The sequence below is a fragment of the Panthera uncia genome, chromosome X (genome assembly GCF_023721935.1).
Source record: "Panthera uncia isolate 11264 chromosome X, Puncia_PCG_1.0, whole genome shotgun sequence".
Taxonomy (NCBI): Eukaryota; Metazoa; Chordata; class Mammalia; order Carnivora; family Felidae; genus Panthera; species Panthera uncia.
In genome coordinates, this window is record NC_064817.1 from 116,545,925 (window position 1) to 116,562,938 (window position 17,014).

At 42.6% G+C, this 17,014-nt stretch overlaps 1 protein-coding gene across 1 annotated transcript in view; it reads left to right on the plus strand.

Annotated features, from left to right (window-relative positions):
* Positions 1-6,313: 6,313 nt before the first annotated feature.
* The window catches only part of FMR1NB (FMR1 neighbor), a 34,052-nt gene continuing 23,351 nt past the window's right edge, over positions 6,314-17,014 (plus strand). Inside the window, exon 1 of the mRNA XM_049644412.1 lies at positions 6,314-6,694. Within this exon, the coding sequence (XP_049500369.1) occupies positions 6,373-6,694 (322 nt within the window). The 5' untranslated portion in view covers positions 6,314-6,372. The remainder of the gene's footprint in view (positions 6,695-17,014) is intronic.

A 17,014-nucleotide genomic window follows, 5' to 3' on the forward strand; every position in this document is an offset into this window, starting at 1 on the left:
GCTGGAAGTCCCGATCGGCTGGATGTGAGGCCGTTGAAGGTGGTAGTGCCTTGATCAACATCCAACGTGTGCGGATGTGCCTTCCCACACGACAGAAACCAGAAAGCTAAAAACCACATTTCCCAGATTCCCTTGTAGACGGGGTTTTGGATGTGATTTAGGTATGACCGATTAGACAAAATTATGTTGCGCTTGAATTCCGGACTGAGCCGGATGGGGAGCGAAGTGGCATGCAGGGCACCCGTTTTGCTGGTGAGGGTCTGGAGTCAACAGTTGTGGCAGCAAGTTCCTGATCCCCAGATCCCACCTAAAGTAGTGTTTTCCTAGAACCAACAGTTCTGGAAGAGACTTCTTGAGGCCCAATGTCTCAACTAGAGGAGAGGTAGCAGTTCCTTTCATTGGATGACAAACATATCTCACACCAGATATGCTGGAGTAGGTCACTTTTTTTCCCCTAACACTTCTCTCCTCTTTATTTTTTTTAAATCTTTGTTTATTTATTTATTTTGAGAGAGAGAGAGAGAGAGAGCAGAGCAGAGCAGGGGAGGGGCAGAGAGAGAGAGGGAGAGAGAGAGAATGCCAAGCAGGCTCCGTGCTGTCAGCGCAGACCCCAATGTGGGGCTCGATCCCAGGAACTGTGAGATCACGACCTGAGCCAAAATCAAGAGTAGGACCGCTAACTGACTGAGCCCCCCAGGTGCCCCAACACTTCTCTCTTCTATATGACACAATTACTTTCAGTAATAATCATTAAATGAAATGAAAACCATAAATGGCCAGGAAACAAATGCAGGAAGTGTGAAAAATTTCTTTTATTGAACTTCATATCTATAATCAGGCCAGAAAAATTAATAAACTATAAACTAAATATTAGAATTAGAGTGCAAAAAAGAGAGAAGAAAAAATAGGTTAATACCTCTTAATTACATTAATAACTTTTTTGGAGAAAAAGGGGAACAAACTTACATATATATATTGGCCTGTTGCAGTAAGGAATAATAGCATTCTAGTTTAACAAAAATCGAGTAACAAGGAACAGCAATGCACAAAAAAGGATGCATGTCAATTGTAAAGATTTTCAAATTCAGTAAAGTCGTTCAAGAATGAAGTGTTATTTCATTTATGAGCTAACATTTCCACCTACTAAACAACCCCATTGTATCTCCCAGTTGATATTCTATTTCAGTATTATAAATTTTAAATACACTTAAAACTTCCAAGTAGTAGGGGCATCTGGGTGACTCAGTCTGTTAAGCGTCACACTCTTGATTTCCACTCAGGTCATGATCTGACGGTTCCTGGGATTGAGCCCTGCGCTGAGCTCTGCTCTGGCAGTGAGGAGCCTGGTTGGGATTCTCTCTCCCTCTCTCTTTCTCTATCCCTCCCCAGCTTTCTCTCTCTCTCAGAATAAATAAACATTAAAAAAAAAAAACACCTCTGAGTGGTATCACAAATGACAGAAACAAAAGAAACTCAACTTCTGTGTTCCTAAAACTTTTTTAAAAAAATGTTTTATTTACTTTTGAGAGAGTGCAAGTGGGGGAGGGGCAGAGAGAGAGAGAGGGACAGAGGATCTGAAGCAGACTCAGGGCTGACAGTGGGGAGCCCTATTTGGGGCTTGAACTCAGGAACCGCAAGATCATGACCTGAGCCAAAGTCAAACGCTCAACTGACCGAGCCACCTAGGCGCCCCTGTGTCTTTGTGTTTACAGTCACTGGGCTATCATTGCTTAAACACACAAGTATTGGAGACATGGACTGTACCTGAAGTAAACTTGAATGATTTTAAACTGTGATGAACTCATTCTCAAAAATGAGCATATGTTGTTGGGTCCAAGAGGTGTTAGGGATTGCCTAACTGAAAGTTCTCCAAATTAACTTCCGTGTAAATACAATGTTGATTAAAGGATATGTAATGAAAATGTGCCCAATTGAAGCTTACATATTCATTATTACAACTCAACAGTAGTCACAACAATTTGTTTAGAATATAGTCCAATAAGTGATTTTTTTTCAGAAAATAAGCCAGACAGAGAAAGTAAATACTTTGTGGTATCATTTATATATGGAATCTCAAATTTCTAAAAAAAAAAAAAAAAAGTCAAACTCATAGAAAAGAAACAGAGAGAGAAAAGTTATTGGCAGGAGCTGGGAGGCGGGGGAATTAGGGAGAGGTTGGTAAAAGGATATAAACTTTCAGCCATAACATGAATAAAGTCTGAGGATCTAATGTAAAACATGGCAACTATACTTGATAACACTGTATCATCTAATTGAAATTTGCCAGGCGAGTAGAACTTAAATGTCCTCACCAAAAAAGAAGAGGAAAGAGAAGAGAAATATATAAGGTAATAGGTGTCTTAATTAACTAGATAGAGGGAATCCTCACAGAGTATATCAAATCACCATGCGTACATTTAAAATATCTTAAGTTTTATCAATTGTACCTTAATAACAGCTGAAAAAGAAGAAGTTTGGCCTAATAGAACAATGAAATCATTTCCTGAAAACCCACTATGACACCAGCTAGGAGAAAGCGCCCTGAAAGTTTGAGGTACTTACTGCCTTGAAGGATGTGTTGTACACTCTGAACTAGGGCCAGTGAGCAACATACTACAGTGTGGTTTCACCCGTAACCAGACGCGGGGGGCTAAGAACTAAGGGGTGGTGGCGAGATGTACCTAACGACCCACTTGCAAAAATTTTGTGCTTTGCTTCTCATTCCCACAATTCTGCTTTCAGCTCTTTTAGAAACTCGTTATCTAAGCGAGGGCTATTTCTTCCAGGGAACCCAATCGTGGTTCCACTGAACTAGAAGGTGGGGCTGCCACTTCATGCCACTAGGCAAAGCAGCAGAACAGGAGAAAGACCATGTTGGCTCAGGTGATTTATCCTGACCATCGGTAAGTACTATATACTAGTATACTATATACTAGTATACTCCATGCATAGTGTACAATGTATACTACGTTATAGGAATGAACCGCCCCGTGTTTCCATTTGCCTAGTGAGACATCGTTTACGTTGCTTTCACTGTAACAATGAACGTCTTTGTACATGTCTCCTTCTCCTTTTACACGTGAATGGCGGGACAGATACCTCAAAGTGGAATTTCCGCATCACAGACTATGCGGATACTTAACTGTACAAAGTGTGGTCAAATTGCACTCCAGTGTGGTTGTAACCCACTTACATCTCTGCCAGCAATGACCGAGTTTCTATTTCTGCATATTCTTATGAATATTTATTAATTTTGCCAATCTGATGAGCATAAAATGATACCTCATCGTTGATTCATTTGCATTCCCCTGATTGCCCGAGGTTGAGCATCTTTTCGTGTCTGTCTGTGGTGATATTTAAAAAATAGTGTCAATTCTCAATTTTCCGCAAGAACAGTAGCCACATTCTGAGCAGTGCTATGTACCATCTCATGAAGCAGTTCTTGTATTCATGCCCATGCAACAGATTTTCCTCCCTAATTAGGTCTGGGTTGACTAGTATCAAATTTAGCTCCCTTGAGATTATAGAATGAAAAAGGAAAGCCAGTGCAGAATTTTAAGTCTCCATCTGATAATCTTCAAAATGGACACTTCACATGGCTTTTTGTGTCCCCAATCTTGAATTAGTGTTATGTAATCCAGGGATCGCTCAGGCATAATCTTAGGGATTTTGTCCCTCTGAGTTCTTGTTAGTAATTTGGGTTCCTTTTTTTTTTTTTAATGTTTCTTTCTTTTTGAAGGGGGGAGGGGCAGAGAGAGGGAGAGGCAGAGGATCTGAAGCAAGCTCTGTGCTGACAGCAGAGAGCCCCACGTGGGGCTCAAACTCACCAACCGTGAGATCATGACATAAGCCTAAATTGTACGCTTAACCGACTGGGCCACCCAGGCACCCCAGTAATTTGGGTTTCTAATGGTATAATGTGGCATGCTTAGGAGTATTGCCCTGTTGTAGAACTGCCACGTCTCCCCAAATGCTACTGTCAAGGACGAGTCACAGTAAGCCAGAGCCAGAAGGAATCTTCACGATCAGGCTGCCCATAGCCCATAATTTGCAGCCGGGGAAACCAAGGCACAACCTGTGAAGCGGTCAAGAGCTGAGTGCCCAACCCGTATGCTCTAACCGAATCCCCTGAGCCCTCCGGGTGGCTGTGTGGTGCCCGGTCACACGGTCACTTTCCACATGTGCTGTGACGTGAACAGGGCTGCTGTGGGAAGCAACTGTTCATGGGTCTCTCAAGTTGCTGCATCTCAGGGAAGCCTTCGTCTTTTGTCTCTGACCCAGTTGTCTTGCACCTTCTGCCAGCATCTATGAAACTGCAGCAGGCTACCTCGTTACTCCCAAGCAGGGTAAAAGCTCAGATACTTCACAGTTTCTCAGAGTTGCAAGCAGTAGTTTCAGAAGCTCTTCATAGTGTTGTGGGGGACAGGTGTCTTCTGGTTAAATTAGTTTGGAAAAGCTGAGGCCAAAAAAAAAAAAATTATAAGAAATACAAGGAAGGAAAAGCAGGTTCTTTTCCTGTCAGATCCTTTAATAAACTAAAGAGCCTTAGAAGTCCCTCGTGGATGTGGGGGTGGGGTGGAGCAGGCTAAGTTTCAAGAATTATTTGCATAGAAACCTTCCTCCCTCTTTCCCCGTACGAAATGCCTATTAACATTGGAGAGAACAGTAAGAACAATAGAATAAAATCCGTAGAAAACCATTTGGAAAGCCCAAATAAAATATTGTAAGAATAAGGGTGGAAATGCAGTTGAGAGGGGCAGTTTTCACATTCCTTGAAAACTCGAATGAGGTAAGCCAACAGGTACCAGCCTCAGCTACATGGTCCTTTTGCAGGTGGACCGAAACCTTGCAAGCCACTGGGATGTTGCCTGAGGGTGAGATTTTAGCGTCAGAGGGGGGCTTAGAGACCATGCTAACTCTCTCATTTTCACGTTGCAGCACCGGCCGGCAGGAAGGCACTTAGGGCCACCCAATGCATTGGTGGCAAATGATGGGAATAAAATCTAAGTGCTCTGAGGCACTCTTTAGTGTTCGTCACACAGTCTTCGTTGTCATTTTGTCCTGTTCCATTTATTTGTAACTAAACCTTAAAGTCTCTGAAGGCAGATATCATTTTGTTCCACGTAAAAGCTCCTACTACAATGCAACAGCCTATGGAATGCCGACCACGTTCCCTATAGTCGCTATGCACAGCCCGCTCTGCCAGTCCAGCTTTCTGCCATGAAAGGAATGCTCCATATTGGCACTGTCCAATATGGTCACGAGAAGCTACGAGTGGTTACTGAGCACTTGATACGTGTGTGACTGAGGAACTGGTTTCTTAATTCCACTTTTATTTTTTTTAATTTTTTTAGTGTTTATTTTTGAGACAGAGAGAGACAGAGCATGAACGGGGGAGGGTCAGAGAGAGACGGAGACGCAGAATCCGAAGCAGGCTCCAGGCTCTGAGCTGTCAGCCCAGAGCCCGATGCGGGGCTCGAACTCACGGACCGCGAGATCACGACCTGAGCCGAAGTCGGACGCTTCACCGACTGAACCACCCAGGCGCCCCTATTCCGCTTTTCTTAAAGAAATTTTATTTTGCGGGGGGAGCCTGGGTGGTTCAGTTAAGCGCCAGACTTCAGTTCAGGTCATGATCTCACAGTTCGTGAGCTGGAGTCCCACGTCTGGCTCTGGGCTAACAGCACAGAGCCCGCTTCGGATCCTCTCTCTCTCTCTCTCTCTCTCTGAGAAATAAACACTAACAAGTTATAAAAAGTTAAAGCAAAAACAAAAAGAAATTTTATTTTTTAAAAGGTTTAGTGCACACACGCATGGGGGAGGGACAGAGAGGGAGGGGAGAGAGCATCCCAAGCAGGCTCCCTGCTGTCAGTGCAGAGGCAGCGCTCGAGCTCACCAACCCGTGAGATCAGGACCTGAGCTACCGCGGCCCCCCTGTTCGGTTTAATGTTAATGAATTAGAATTGACATTTAAACGGCCACATGTGGCTAGTGGCTACCGTCTTGAGCCCCGCGGGGACTAACCGTAGGGACCGCAGAGCCCACAGCGCGTCACAGGGACTGAATCTGAGGGACAATCAGCAGCCAAGGCTGGAGCCGGAATCTCGCGAGGCGTTGTGCCGTCTGGGACGAGCGGACGCGCACGCGGCGCGGGCCTCGGGCCCCATTCGTTCGTCCCTTCGACGACGTTCCACAAGCGCTAGCGGGCCGGGCCTTGATTGGGGGAGGGCCCCAGGCACCACCCCCGCCCCGCCCATAGTCGTCAGAAAGGGGCGGGGCCTGGGGACGACGGTTGGCACGCGCGGCCGAGGGGGTGCCACGCCAGCGTCACCGCCCGGGGGCGTCGTCTCGGCGAGGCTGCCGTCCGGAGCCATGCCTTCTGACAGGAGGTCGCTGCGGAAGAGGACCAGGTCGAAGATGGGCTCGCTGAAGGGGCCGCACTCCAGGGTGATAAGCTGCGACGCGGGGTGCACCGGGGAGACCCCGGCCAACGAGTCGCACCCGGGAGGCAGCGTCCCCGGGCGCGAGGATGGCGCGACGGCCGCGCCTCAGGCGGGCTGGCGGGCGTCCCTGGGCGCCGTCGGGGCCTCGACGCGCGGCGCTCTGCTGAAGCTGTGGGCCCACCGGTGCCTCGGGCTGCTCTTGCTCGCCTCGTGCGCCCTGCTGCTCGGGCTGTGCTACTACGTGAGCGCCTGTGAGTCCCCCCCCGCCCCCCGCGGGCCCCCTCACCCCCCGGCCCCCCGGCCGCCGCCCTGGCCGGCCGCGTCTGCGCGTGTACCTTCGGTGGGACGGGTCGTTCCCACGGAACACGGAACCTGTGTCCTGGACCCGGCTTCTCCCGCTTCGCGTCGCGTTCTCGAGATTTACGCCCGTGCAAGCAGGCGTCGCCCCTTCTTTCTGTTCAGTGGCCGAACGATATGCTGTGGTGTGAATATTTCGCATTTCGTGTCTCCGTTTCTCACTTGGTGGGCGTTTGGCTCACTTCCGGGTGTTGGCTGTGGTGGCTAACAGTGCCACGGATGTCCCCGTACAAGGTTTCGCGGTACCAGGTCTCTCGGGCCTGCCCCTGGGAGTAAAATTGCTGGGGCATGTGGGAATCCCGTGTTGAATTCTTTGAGGGAGTCCTAAACTGTTCTACAAAGCGATTGAACCGTTTTACGTGCCCACGAACGATGTGCGAGGGTCCCAAGTTCACCAGCATTTGGTATCCTCTCCCTCTTTGGTTATCACCGTCCTGGTTTGTATAAGTGATATCTTACTATGGATTTCGTTAGTATTCCTGTAAAGACTAATGATACTGAGCATCTTTTCACGTGCTTTTAGACATTTGTATGTTTGGAGAAATGTCTGTTCGTGTTCTTTGGCCATTTTTAACTGGATTGTTTGTGGTTTTGTTATTGAGTTGTAAGAGTTCTTTATATATTCCGGATATGTGAATTGGAAATATTTTCTCCCACTCTGTAGGTTGGCTTTTTGCTTTCTTGTTAATGTGTTTGTTTGTTTGTTTGTTTGTTTTGGTGGACAAAAGTTTCTAATTTTGAGGAAGTCCAATTTGTTTTTTTAAATTAATTTGTCACTTGTGCTTTTGGTGTCATATCTAAGAATCCATTGCCAAATCGAAAGTCATAAAGATTTATTTCTATGATTTCTTTAAAGAGTTTTGTGGTTCTAGCCCTTCTAGGTAGGTTGTGGATCCATTTTGAATTAGTTTTTGTATATGGTGTGTGTTAGGGGCCCAGCATCATTCTTTCTATATGTGGATATCCAGCTGTCTCGGCACCATTTGTTGAAGAGACTAGTCATTCCCCGTTGAATGGTCTTGCCACCCTTGTTGAAAATCAGTTGACCATAGATTTATGGATTTATTTCTGGACTCTTAAGTTTTATTCTACTGGTCTGTGTATCTATCCCTATGCCAGTATCATCCTCTTTTGATTACTATAGCTTTGTAGCAAGTTGAGAAATTGGGACATGTGAGTTCCCCAATTTTGTTTTTTATTCGTAATGTTTTGAGCATTCAAGGCCCCTTGTAATTCCATGTGACTTTAAGGATCAGCTTTTCCATTTATGCAAAAAAGCCACTGAAGTTTGTTTTTCTTTTAATTTTTTTTATACATCCAAATTAATTAGCATCTAGTGCAACAATGATTTCAGGAGTAGATTCCTTAATGCCCCTTCCCCATTTAGCCCATCCCCCCTCCCACACCCCCTCCAGGAACCCTCTGTTTGTTCTCCATATTTAAGAGTCTCTTAGGTTTTGTCCCCCTCCCTGTTTTTAGATTATTTTTGTTTCCCTTCCCTTATGTTCATCTGTTTTGGATCTTAAAGTCCTCATATGAGTGAAGTCATACAATATTTGTCTTTCTCTGACTGAATAATTTCGCTTAGCATAATCCCCTCCAGTTCCATCCATGTAGTTGCAAATGGCAAGATTTCATTCTTTTTGATTGCCGAGTAGTACTCCATCGTATATATATACCATCTCTTCTTTATCCATTCATCCATCCATGGACATTTGGGCTCTTTCCATACTTTGGCTATTGTTGATCGTGCTGCCATAAACATGGGGGTGCATGTGTCCCTTCGAAACAGCACACCTGTATCCATTGGATAAATACCTAGTAGTGCAGTTGCTGGGTCGTAGGGTAGTTCTATTTTTAGTTTTTTGAGGAACCTCCATACTGTTTTCCAGAGTGGCTGCACCAGCTTGCATTCCCAAGGCCACTGAAGTTCTGATAGGGATTGCTACGAATCTGTAGATCACTTTGGGCAGTCTTGCCATCTTAACAATATTAAGTCTTTCAACCCATAAATATGAGATGTCTTCAGCGATGTTTTGTCGTTAACCTCATTTGGTACATTTTATTCCTAGATATTTAGTTCTTTTGAATGCTGCTGTAAACGGAATTGTTTTCTTAATTTCCTTTTTGGATTGTTCATTGCTGGTGTATAGAAGCACAATTGATTTTTTCATGTTGATCTTGCAAATTCAGCAGAGCTGCAGGGTATAAGATCAACATGCAAAAATCAAAGTACTAGCCTCCATTCTACCCTCCCTTAAAGCTCTTCCACCTCTAAACTCATCTTACTAACCCCCCTTACCTCACCTCTCAAATTCCTTTCTCCATCACCTCCCTTCACAGAGACCTTTCCTTGCTCACTTCCCCATACCAAGGCCTTCCCTTCTTTTATGGTTGCCTCCTCTGCCTCCTTTACTCTCATAATTGGCTTCCCTCTTTCACCCTTTTCCTTAAGGAAGTTCTTTTCTTTACTTACACTCCTAAAAGCTTTCTCTTCATCACCGCAGTTCACAAATGTCTTCCCTCCATCATTATAGCTCAAAAATTCTTCTCAACTTTCAATCAAGGTCCTTTCATTCTTCACCTCCCCACAGACTTTTCTTGGCTCACCTTACAGGCCTCCTCTTCCCTCATTCAAAAGCTGGTCTTCTTAATCTCACAAAGCCCTTTACTTCTCTCACACAAGGTCTTCCCTCCCTCCCCTCCCTTCGAAAACACCTTCATTCACATTGTCCTCTCTCTAACTTACCTTCACAAAGCCCTTCCTTCCCTCAGTCAAAATCCTTCTGTTACCTCCTCATTTACCCTCCTCCAGGCCTTCTTCACTCACTGTCCTCTTAGATGCCTCTTTCAGCCCTCCAAAGCCTCCCCCCGCATCACTTTCCTCTTAGATGCCTCTTTCAGCCCTCCAAAGCCTCCCCCCGCATCTCCCCACTCACAGGTTTCTCCTCCTTCTCCACTCAAAGGCACTGTCTCCCTCTTCCCCCAAGTCTTCTTTTCCTTCATTTTACTCCGTGGTCTTGCTGCCTCACTCTCCTCGCTGAAAGTCTTTCTCAGTTCCTTCTCCAAATATTTCTTGCCCCCACTCGAATACTTTTCCTTTCCCCACAGCCTCTCTCCTTAGCTCCAAGTCGGCCTTCTCAAAAGGGCCTTCTCTACCTTACCTCCTGTGGCCTGCCCTCCCTGCCAACTCCCTCACAGTAGTACTCTGTCTCCTCATCTGTACAAAGGCCTTGGCGTTTCCACGGCCTTCCTCCCTCTCTCAAGCCCCAGCCTCAAGCCCAAAGCGCTTCTACCATCCCCACCTCTAATCTCAATGACTTCTCTCTCCCTGCCTGCTCCAGTGCCTTCCATCCCCCCAGCCAATGTTCTCCCACAGTCAAAGAAGGAGGCAAAAATTGGGCAGGGGCATTGTAAGTAAATGGAACAAAGGCTTCTGTATACTGTGTCATGAAGTTGTGGGTTTATAACTTTTGGTGAAGGATGAAATTCAAAGTTAAATAATGTATATCCTGTGCATTCTTTTATCAGCTATTTTACATAAGTTAGGAAAATATGATTTCTGTTCTTTGACAAATATCTTAAGGTACTTTTTAAATGATTGCTTGCAAATCATATTACTTCAAATTATTCATTTTTCCTACTATTCATCTAAAATACCAAAGTATTTCTGAATTACTTTTACTGTATTTGTAAATGTTAGTTACAAATACATTTGAGAGCCTTACAAACTGAGGGCTTTTTCATTCTCTGAAAAAGAAAGTTAAAAAACAAAACTATAAATTGTACATCATGTTTTTCTTAGTCCATGAGTTCTTCATTTTCTGTTTCTATTTTGAGTAGAACTCTTACAAAAAAAGAATACTGTTATTCAGTGTGATTTCTTTATTTCCATGGGGACTTTTTCCAATATAGGTTTAACATGTTTTCTCCTAAAATAATCCATGATTCATTCTTTATATTGTCAGATTTCCCAGATTCTGAGGAGGTGATCTATGACTAGATGGATTAAGTATCATTTTGCATTTTGAATGATTTAACTTAATGAATGTAACTAAATGCACTGTGTTATGGGTGGAATTGTGTCCCTTCCTTCCATAAAAAAAAGTTGGAATTTTAACCCCAAGTACCTGAGAATGTGACCTTTTTAGAGAAGAGGTCTTTATAGAGTTAATCAAGTTAAAATGAAGTGAGCACTAATCCAATAGGACTGGTAGGTATCCTTATGAAACAGGGGAAATCTGGACACAGAGTTAGACATTCATAGAGGGAAAGACCAAACGAATAAACACAGGAAGAAGATAGGCATCTACAAGCCAAGGAGAGAGGCTTTTTCTTCCATGCCTCAGAAGTAACCAGTCCTGTTGACATCTTAATTTTGGACTTTTAGCCACCAGAACCGTGAGATAATAAGTTTCTGTTGTTTTAAGCCACCTAGTTTATGGTGCTTTGTTACAACAACCCTAGCAAAATAATAAACACGGAAGGGTAAAATAATCTGGCCATAGGCTGGCGTTTAATGGTGAAAGCAGGGCATATGATCCTAGAGCTAAAATTTCCCTTCTCCTTTCTAGACAGACCCTTGTGAGTTCTCTTAGATTTAATGCCACAAATGGAAATTGAAGTTGAGGGACTTGAGGTAGCTCAAGTCTGGGATACCTCCAGTTTTGTATTGTCATTTGGGCTCCCAAGCCACTTTGCTTTTCAGGTTATATTTATGTAGAAGGCATATAGGCTAGTGGCATACAGGATGAGGAGACTAGCGGATTCGGGACTGGGAGTTTGATCCCCTCCTCCCCCACCAACTCTCTGTAACCTATTGGATCAGTCCTCACTGCACATCTTTTTCAGGGAGATTTAAAAAAAAAAAGATTGACTAATAGGTGGTATTTTCACAATGCTTTAGCTCCATGGACAAAACCATGGGACTGGTTTCTGTGTTATATTAGAATACTTCATTTATCTGCTATCCTTGGGGAGTGAATGAGGCAGTGCACATTGAGAGAGGGTCTGGCTACTGGCCATGTACCTCATTAAGCACCAAGCTTGCTCTTGCCTTAACCATTTCTGTACGTGGTGTGGTTGGAGGAGCTCTGAACTAAGAGCCAGGAAACCCAAGTGGTCTTGATTCTGACGTTGACTTGCTGTGTGACCTGTGATGAATCACTTTTACTCTTTAGGTTTCAGTTACCCTGTCTAAAAACTGAGATTTCACTAGATCAATGTTTCTCCTGCCTCAGTCACTTGTATAACACCTGCACAGCTCTTGGTTATCTTAACGTTACCAGTTTTTCATATTTTTTTAAACTGCCTCACTTTTTTACGTAAATATATTTATTTTATTTTATTTTATTTATTTATTTTTAAATATATTTATTTTAAAAGGACACACTAACTGCGTAGCACAATTATAATGGAAAGCTGGTCATATTTGCTATTAAGAGAATTATTTATAAAAATAAATATCCTGAAAACAAGATAATGTTATTAAATTTAAAATTATAAACAATAAAAATAAACAAAGGCACATAACAACATGTTTACTCATTTTACATTGTACTAAGCACTTTATTTATGACTTCATTTAATCCTTCTAATCCTTCAAAATAAATAGTATCCCCATTTTGCAGATGAATAAACTGAAGCATAGAGAGGTTTACTGACTTGAAGCTCACCAGCTAGTATGTGGCAGTGCCAGAATGCAAATTCAGGTCGAGGCCAAAGCCCAGAAAGACTGCAGCATAGGTAGACCCTCTACTTACTAAAGTCCCAGCAGAATCTTCTCCAGTGTGATACCATTAGCCATCAATATGCCATTAGCCACTGCTCCCATTCTGTCTCCTCACCATTTAATCCAGTTCCTCATCTGAGAGACCTCCCTGCAGAGCAGAGCTGGCAACATAATCTGCATAATGAAAAGGTGGGATCCCTTGTTCAAAACGTATTACACATTTCAAGAACATCGAACCAAGAGTAGGGTCCTTCTAAGAGCCAGACTGTAGATTACACAGGTCTCATAGCCATAGAGCCTGCAGCTTTGAGTTTGTTTGTTTTCTGAAATGTAGTTAGATTTTCAGTCTTTTATTTTTTAACAGGAAAATTAAAAATAAAATTCTTTGCGACTGGGAAACATAATTGGTTCTTTACCATTTCTTGCTGCCATTTAAGGAAGCTGGCTCCTAATCTTTTGTTTGCTGAGCATGTTAGTGAATGTACAGATGCAAATTAGAGGCAGAGAGGATGGAATTATTCTGCATATGAAAAGCAATTCAGGATGGGGAAAGAGTCTGGAGCCTAATAGGGTGGAAAGGAAGATCTGAGAAGACTTGGGTGAGGGCTGATGGGAGATTTTGGAGAGAGAAAAGGACAGTTGAGTTGCTCCCAGGGATGAAAGAACAGAGATGTTAAGGGGGATTTTATAAAGGTTTACCATGCAGTGAGTTATGTCAACCTTGTTTGGTGTCATGGTAGTTTTGATATGCTAGTCATATGGTAAGACAGAGAGAGAGAGACACACAATTGTATGTATTTCTTTCTACACTTTTAAAATAAATACATAAATAGTAAAAATAAATACATCCATAAATATACAACTGTGTTCCTCCTGAAATCAACTCATGTAATGCTGTTGGTACGGGATATACTGCTCAAAGCAACTTGTAAATAATTGTCTTTCAGAGTAGGGAAGAAACCAGTGGTAGAGGGCAGGTTAAACATGCTGCAGAATCTTGGTTCAGGCTGCCACTGATGGTGCCTACCTGCGTAAATGTTTAATTGCTTCCTCTATTTCAAATGCCCGTTGACATGACTAAGAGATCTATAATGGTTGAAAACCAAGGGAACCAAGAAGGATGCCATCTGCCATCAATATGCCAGAAATTTGGAGGGATTTTTGAAAGATAGAGAGGAGGCCAGGCCAAATACTACTGAGAAAAGTTGCAGCGTCCTTCGTTTCACGTCAGGCTAAGGCCAAGCTTGTCTGGTAGGAGCTGGAGGCTAGGGTACTTTGAGTTGGGGATAATCTCTGTCCTGGAGGGACTCCAGAAAGCACACCACCTGTAGAAGATAACCTAGAGTGGAGACTCAGGCCACAGTATGCTATTACTGCCAGCCAACACTTCCTTCAGATGATGCTGGGACAGTCAGTTGGGGAAGGGGAGCGCCAAGTGAACAAATGGCGGTGTCTGGTCCTGTCAGAGCCACTTGCGATTGTAGTTCCTTTCCTATATGGTGTAGGACAATGAGCCCTCTACTCTGTTGAAGTATGCCTGGCAATACTAATCTCATTTTTTGTACCCTGTGCTGGAAGCACTCTTCCAAGACCTTTGTGTGCCCAGCTTCTTCTAATCCTTTTTTTAAGCTTAAATATTATCTCAGCTAGGCCATCCTCTAGTTAAAGTAGGTCCCCTACCTTATACTGTATTGATACGACTTTCTTTGTAGCACTCACTGCAATTTGTAATTATTTAATTTGTTAGTTTACTTATTTTTTGCCTGTTTTCTCCACAGTACTTTAAGCCCCATGAGGGCAGGGTTCTTTTTTTTTTTTTTTTTCTCCTTTTTTTTTTAATATGAAATTTATTGTCAAATTGGTTTCCATACAACACCCAGTACTCATCCCAACAGGTGCCCTCCTCAATACCCATCACCCACCCACCCCCTCCCTCCCACTCCCCCATCAACCCTCAGATTGTTCTCAGTTTTTCAGAGTCTCTTATGGTTTGGCTCCCTCCCTAACTTTTTTTTTCCATCCCCTCCCCCATGGTTTTCTGTTAAGTTTCAAGGGCAGGGTTCTTATCTGATTTGTTCACTAATGTATCCTCCAAACCTAGAATATAGTAGGCATTAAATGTGTATCTATTGAATGAGTAGGAGTTAGGAAAAACAAACAGAACAAAATCGGTTATTTTAAATATTGTTAAGATGTGTAATATACAGTGAAGATAAAACTGTCATGAATGAACGTTTATGCATAGTGTTAAAATACATAAAACAGATGGTTTTAGAAATTCAAGTAGAAATGGACAGAACCACACTTGTGGTGGGAGACTGTAATACATATCTTTTAGTTCTAGAAAAGAAAATAAGGATATTGAGCATTTGAATAATACACTGTAACTTGATTTAACATGTATAATAAAGCTCATATTCATATAATAAGGTTCATATCATAAGAAAGTACCCTACAGGCTGAGAATACTTACTCAAGTGTATGTGTATGGAAATTGCTCTCATTAAAAATGAGAAAGAGAATATTATCATTGATGTAAAGGAGATTTAAAAATTATAAGTGAATATTCCTATAATTCCATCCTAATAATAATTTTGTAAGTGGATGATTTCCTAGGAAAATAAAAATCTAAATTGGCTCATGAGCACAAAGAAGTGAAATGTTATTAAGGCACTATTCCCTCCACAAAATACAGTCAGACTATTTATGGATGAGTTTTCACAAACTTTTAGTGGATCAAATATTTCCTATGCTGTTTAAATAATTTCAGTATAGAAAAAAGATGGGAAGCTTCCCATATTATTTTATGAAGTAAATATAAACCCCATGCCAAATCCTACATAGATAGCACAAAAGGAAAGGCAGACACACTTTACTTAGGAATGTTGATCCACAAATCCTACATAAAGCATTAGCATTTGTGGGCTTTATTTCAGGAATGCAAGAATATTTTTTTTTGTCTGTTCAGAATTTTTAATTTAATTTTTTTTAAATTTACATCCAAATTATTTAGCATATAGTGCAGCAATGATTTCAGGAGTAGATTCCTTAATGCCCCTGACCCATTTAGCCCATCCCCCCTCCCACAACCCCTCCAGGAACCCTCTGTTCTCCATATTTAAGAGTCTGTTATGTGTTGTCCCCCTCCCTGTTTTTATATTATTTTTGTTTCCCTTCCCTTATGTTCATCTGTTTTGTCTCTTAAAGTCCTCATAGGAGTGAAGTCATATGATATTTGTCTTTCTCTGACTAATTTCGCTTAGCATAATACCCTCCAATTCCATCCATGTAGTTGCAAATGGCAAGATTTCATTCTTTTTGATTGCCGAGTAACACTCCATTGTATATATATACCACATCTTCTTTATCCATTCATCCATCCATGGACATTTGGGCTCTTTCCATACTTTGGCTATTGTTGATCGTGCTGCCATAAACATGGGGGTGCATGTGTCCCTTCGAAACAGCACACCTGTATCCATTGGATAAATACCTAGTAGTGCAATTGCTGGGTCGTAGGGTAGTTCTATTTTTAGTTTTTTGAGGAACCTCCATACTGTTTTCCAGAGTGGCTGCACCAGCTTGCATTCCCACCAACAATGCAAAAGAGATCCTCTTTCTCCACATCCTCGCCAACATCTGTTGTTGCCTGATTTGTTAATGTTAGCCATTCTGTGAGGTGTAAGGTGGCATCTCATTGTGGTTTTGATTTGTATTTCCCTGATGATGAGTGATGTGGAGCATTTTTTCACGTGTCGGTTGGCCACCTGGATGTCTTCTTTGGAGAAGTGTCTATTCATGTCTTTTGCCCATTCCTTCACTGGATTATTTGTTTTTTGGGTGTTGAGTTTGATAAGTTCTTTATAGATTTTGGCTACTAACCCTTTATTGGATATGTCATTTGCAAATACATTCTCCCATTCTGTCAGTTGCCTTTTAGTTTTGTTGATTGTTCCCTTCAGCGTGCAGAAGATTTTTGTTTTGATGAGGTCCCAATAGTTCATTTTTGCTTTTGTTTCCCTTGCCTCCAGAGACGTGTTGAGTAAGGAGTTGCAGCAGCTGAGGTCTAAGAGGTTTTTGTCTGCTTTCTTCTCTAGGATTTTGATGACTTCCTGTCTTATGTTTAGGTCTTTCATCCATTTTGAGTTTATTTTTGTGTATGGTGTAAGAAAGTGGTCCAGGTTCATTCTTCTTCATGTCACTGTCCAGTTTTCCCAGCACCACTTGCTGAAGAGACTGTCTTTATTCCAATGGATATTCTTTCCTGCTTTGTCAAAGATTAGTTGGCCATACGTTTGTGGGTCCATTTCTGGGTTCTCTATTCTGTTCCATTGATCTGAGTGTCTGTTCTTGTGCCAGTACCATACTGTCTTGATGATTACAGCTTTGTAGTATAGCTTGATGTCCCAGATTGTGATACCTCCTGCTTTGGTTTTCTTTTTCAAGATTGCTTTGGCTATTCGGGGTCTTTTCTGGTCCCATA